The following is a 5168-nucleotide window of genomic DNA, read 5'->3' as shown; positions in this document are numbered from 1 at the left end:
ATTTTCTTATCTAGACCAAACACCCCTAGCCAGGACTTTACATAATCTCAGCACCAGTATTAACCCCTAAATAACTGATTAAACAAACTTTACTTTAGGGCAAAGTACCAGAAATGTTTAAGAAGAACTACCCGAATAATCTATATAACTGATTTCACAAACTTTACTTTAGGGCAAAGTACCTGAAAAGTTTAAGAAGAACAACCCGAATAATCTATATAACTGATTTCACAAACTTTACTTTAGGGCAAAGTACCTGAAAAGTTTAAGAAGAACTACCCGAATCATCTATATAACTGATTTAACAAACTTTACTTTAGGGCAAAGTACCAGATAAGTTTGAGAAGAACAACCCGGATCATCTATATAACTGATCTCACAAACTTTACTTTAGGGCGAAGTACCAGAAGAGTTTAAGAAGAAATACCCAGATCATCTATTCCTGACTAAACCAGATTTAGAGACAGGAACCTTCATTGATAAACTACCAGATAAACCCTTGAATCAGACAATTGGAACACCCTACATTAATATGGTTTCCTTTTTTTATGCAGCAGCACATTGCACCAAGGTTAAAGGCTCTGGAACCCTGTCTCTTGACACAAAAGATCTCCTAGAAGAGGCAACAAGAAAGTTGATTGGTGGGAAAGAGACTAACTCCATCGGAACAGGTGCAGAGTCCTTAATGCCCTCAATCCTTGCTCATGATGATAGTGGGGGAGAAAAAAGTAAGAATGAAGACTATACATTCGAAGATGTGAAGAAAGCAGGAGGTGCTGTTGGGTCTGTCCCCAGTTTGATGTTCTGGACCCCAGACCAGAGAAAGATATTGTTTGAACATCATCCTAGAAGCGTCATCTACGGACAATTTGGTACTGGGAAGACGTTGTTGTTAACCGAGAAAATAAAAAGGATGATACGGAGTATTATTGATGATCAGGACAAGCAGGGTGAGCAAATGTAAAATTCATTTTTTTATTTGAATTGTTTTAGCATTTTTAAGTGATAATTTGATAATACAATTAAAAGTTTTTAACAATATTTGTTTTCCAGATCCTGTTGGTAGTGGAAGTGCTGACAAAAAAGTAGAAGTTCATTCCACTGAAAATGAGGTATAATCCAAAATTTCTTATTACTAATTTACTATTTCTGATTGTAGTTATGGTATTTATTTTCAAACACAAAATACAAAATAATAGTGTTTAATGGTTGACACATATTTGAAGGATCAACCTTATTGTGTTATTTAGAATTTTGTTTAACCAGTCCATAATATGTTATTAACTTAATATGTTCTCCAGGGTTACCTGTAAAATATTAGACTTACTGACAACATGAAACTCTTCATAACAGGGTTTCGGTCTTTTTAATTTAAAATGTAATGGACAAAATTACATATTTTTTCTAACAACCTTTGCACCCTTTTTAGTATTGTAATATTGACTATTTAGGTTTTCTTTTTTTCAATGGTATTTTCTCATTTCTTTCTTATTACATTTTAATAAACAATATTAAATTTTGTTTAAACAAGGGCCAGATCTGGTCCCACACAAAGTTTGGGCCAAGTTTGTTGAAGTGTTTATTATGAACATAAAAACCAATAAACATAAAGAAACGTACAATAAAATGAATTGTTATATTTTCTTATACAGTTTATGGAGCCTGATTTCTTAAATCATATCTAAAGCAAATTTATCAAAAAGTTAAATGATATTTCTGAATTAACGCAAAACCATTGCTTGTACCTTGCATTGATTATGCTTTTTTGTTATCTGCTAACTTTTCCCCACAGTTTTCTACTGAAGGTTTATTTCCCTTCAATTACATATTTAAGGATGTATTGTATTTGCTTGTATTGCCTTGTATTGTATAGTAAGGGATCCAAGGGGAACAATACTAACCAAGGGATCCAAGGGGAACAATACTAACCAAGAAATCCAAGGGGAACAATACTAACCAAGGAATCCAAGGGGAACACTACTAACCAAGGAATCTAAGGGGAACAATACTAACCAAGGATCCAAAGGGGAACACTACTAACCAAGGGATTTAAGGGGAACAATACTTACCAAGGAATCCAAGGGGAACAATACTTACCAAGGAATCCAAGGGGAACAATACTAACCAAGGATCCAAAGGGGAACACTACTAACCAAGGATCCAAAGGGGAACAATACTAACCAAGAGATCCAAGGGGAACAATACTAACCAAGGGATTCAAGGGGAACAATACTAACCAAGGGATCCAAGGGGAACACTACTAACCAAGGGATCCAAAGGGAACAATACTACTAACCAAGGGATCAAAGGGGAACAATACTAACCAAGGGATCCAAAGGGAACACTACTAACCAAGGGATCCAAGGGGAACAATAATAACCAAGGGATCCAAGAGGATCAATAATAACCAAGGGATCCAAGGGGAACAATAATAACCAAGNATTCAGATTCCAGCAGATATGAGTGAAGGTGAATGGAAAGCTAAAGCTAAGGAAATAACTGATGTAAATGAGAGAGAAGCATTTAAAAAGTACTGGTCCCAGATCAAAGGTGGAGAAAGTGAACTTCTGGTATGGAGATACATTGAAAAGATTCCGAAGTCCATCCCACTAGCTCTCTTCCACAACTTTGACCTTCGCATGTTTCATCTTTTCACAGGTAAGGTTTGGTATAATTATTTTATGTTTCATATTCTGATGGACGACAAGAGATATGGATAACTGATTGATCCATGGAGTATCAATACTAAAGTTTATACCATGTAGCCATAATTAAAACAGAAATAATAAATTCTGATTTAAAATTTTATTCTATTATAATGGTAGATAAGTTTGGAGTTAAAGGGAGTGTTTGTAAAAAATGAAAGCGGGTAACGGCTGAATGTGAAATGAATCTGGAATCGATTGCCACCCATTTTACTTTATTTTTTATAGATGAATAAGTATGTATAAGGATGAGAATAATCTTAATCTTCTCAGTATTACAAATCCATAAAAAAGGGGTCAAAATGTTCTTTATGAAGAAAATTACATGTATTGTTTTGAATATAATCTACAATGATAACTAGAAAACTCTGGAATAGGAATTCGACTTTTAAACTCAAGTTATGACTTTTATTAGCGCATATGAACATGAGACACAGCAAATGTGCAATGTAAACAGACCCATTTTACTTAATAAGTAAATTTATAACTTTCAAGTAAAGCTATATGCCTTAAACAACATCAAATGCACTTTAGAATTGCTAAAATATCGTCTTCCTATTTTACAGTTTTCTGGTAATCAGAAAATATTTGGTATCATAAAACGAATACTTAAATGCTATATCCTTCAATTTTGGTTATCCCTATTCCCTGCTGGGCTCTAACCATGGGATATTCAAGAGAAATTTATTTAAGGAACCTTTTCTTGAAGCTCATAAGAATGCAAAACCCATAAAAACTATTAAAAAACTCGGGGCGAAATCTCAATGCTGCATAGAGTTAGATGTGACATGCTAAAACAAGTTTAGGGGTTAATATTTCTGCATTAATTCAATACAATAATCGTCTTCACGAAATAACCATTTAAATTTTTTTAAATTATATGGATTAATAGTCCAGTAAATATTTATCACCATGTTATTGTGATCTTAACAGGACAAGGTTTCATAAACCTTCAGGAACCATATTGATCTTCACTATTCCTAGGTATCCCTGCATCTTCAAGTGATGGTAAAAATAAGAAGACCTCTGCACCTTCAAGTGATGGTACAGATAAGAAGACCTCTGCACCTTCAAGTGATGGTACAGATAAGAAGACCTCTGCATCTTCAAGTGACGGTACAGATAAGAAGACCTCTGCACCTTTAAGTGATGGTAAAAATAAGAAGACCTCTGCATCTTTAAGTGACGGTACAGATAAGAAGACCTCTGCACCTTCAAGTGATGGTAAAAATAAGAAGGATAACTCTGTTCACCACCTTCCTAACCAAGAATTTGACTTCTTGTTGATTCTCCCGGAATACCGGTTTTACTGCCATCTTGAAGTCAAGGCAGCTGAAAAAGTCAATGGTTCCTGTATTGATCAGCTAGAGAGAGGAAGAAGCTTCTTCAAGATGGTTCAAGAATATCTGGGAGAAGAAGAATACAAGGATTGGAAATTTATTCCAGTTTCAGTCTTTCCAAATGATGCTAAGGTAAGGCCGTAATTTATTGAAACTTACTTATTTTCATTATATTAACCTTCAAATATTCCTGATTTTGAGATTAATTTTATATATATTTTTTTATCTTCCAAGTATTTTTTTTACCTGATTTATTTTTAAATTAAAATCTTTTTTAACAAAATTTTTAAAAAGAGCAGTGACTTTTTTCTCTGACTGCTGTATCTTCTTTTTAGATGCTCATACATCTGTTTTCTGTTCCTCTCTTTAGATCTATGCATTCTAATCCCTGAAATGTATTTTAGCTTTTCTTTCTCACTAATATTACGCTTCCATGCAGAGGTGTCAAATTTCTATGACAAGTTAAGTTGTGGAATGTGGATTGATGACACAGCTTTCTCGTCGGGTGTTTAAATTTCTTATATATTTCCTTACAGGAAAATAAAATTGTCACTGCAAAGCGGGGTTTGAAAATTCCGCATTAATAATGACAAATGGGCTAAGAAAGGTTAGGCAAGGAGTGGATATTTTCGACAGAAGAATTCTTGATTCTTGTAAGAAAATCATCTCGGACAGTGCTTTAGAATACGGCCTTGTCTACAAAAATCTTTTCCTCGCAGCCAGCAGAGTCACTCCAGTATGCCGAGTCCATTAGCGCCTTATCAAACCAGGGTTCAGCCATGGTTTTGGTGTCTATTCTGAACCAATAGAAATTGCATGGCGGTAACATATCTATCTTTCTATTTAGCTCATTATCCAATTAGAGATAAATCCTTATATCGGCACTATAACAGTAAATGGAAACATTTACTGATACTTAAACTATAGTGGAGTGTAAACCGGTATCATAGTGCATGGTGCACTACCTATTAGGATTTTACTTTTTATGTTTCCATTTTCCTTGTTTCTGGCAAGAGGGAGGGGGAAGAGAAGCATAGAGAAACTAATCCTTTTCTGCACTATTATTTTCTTTTTTTCCAAGTAGGGTGCACTGCCATGTTATTCCACACAGGGTTCTGTTCAG

At 34.5% G+C, this 5168-nt stretch overlaps 2 protein-coding genes across 2 annotated transcripts; both read left to right on the top strand.

Moving 5' to 3' along the window:
• Nucleotides 1-374: 374 nt before the first annotated feature.
• LOC111715977 (uncharacterized) lies at nucleotides 375-1127 on the top strand. The gene is made up of 2 exons (XM_023491383.1): nucleotides 375-950; nucleotides 1054-1127. Exons 1-2 carry the CDS (start codon nucleotides 533-535, stop codon nucleotides 1116-1118), a joined length of 483 nt encoding a protein of 160 aa, XP_023347151.1. The 5' UTR covers nucleotides 375-532; the 3' UTR covers nucleotides 1119-1127.
• A 1320-nt stretch (nucleotides 1128-2447) lies between these two features.
• On the top strand, nucleotides 2448-4189 carry LOC111715972 (uncharacterized). The gene is made up of 2 exons (XM_023491378.1): nucleotides 2448-2658; nucleotides 3690-4189. Exons 1-2 carry the CDS (start codon nucleotides 2460-2462, stop codon nucleotides 4187-4189), a joined length of 699 nt encoding a protein of 232 aa, XP_023347146.1. The 5' UTR covers nucleotides 2448-2459.
• Nucleotides 4190-5168: the final 979 nt, after the last annotated feature.

This window comes from Eurytemora carolleeae, unplaced genomic scaffold (assembly GCF_000591075.1).
Source record: "Eurytemora carolleeae unplaced genomic scaffold, Eaff_2.0 scaffold1905, whole genome shotgun sequence".
Lineage (NCBI taxonomy): Eukaryota > Metazoa > Arthropoda > Copepoda > Calanoida > Temoridae > Eurytemora > Eurytemora carolleeae.
This window is presented reverse-complemented; position numbering and strand designations above follow the sequence as displayed.

Excerpts from the sequence above, each read along its gene's own strand:
- LOC111715977 (XM_023491383.1), top strand. The coding sequence starts at position 533 with ATGGTTTCCTTTTTTTATGCAGCAGCACATTGCACCAAGGTTAAAGGC. Across the intron at positions 951-1,053 it reads TGATGATCAGGACAAGCAGG|ATCCTGTTGGTAGTGGAAGT; the intron begins GTGAGCAAATGT and ends TTTGTTTTCCAG.
- LOC111715972 (XM_023491378.1), top strand. The coding sequence starts at position 2,460 with ATGAGTGAAGGTGAATGGAAAGCTAAAGCTAAGGAAATAACTGATGTA. Across the intron at positions 2,659-3,689 it reads CATGTTTCATCTTTTCACAG|GTATCCCTGCATCTTCAAGT; the intron begins GTAAGGTTTGGT and ends CACTATTCCTAG.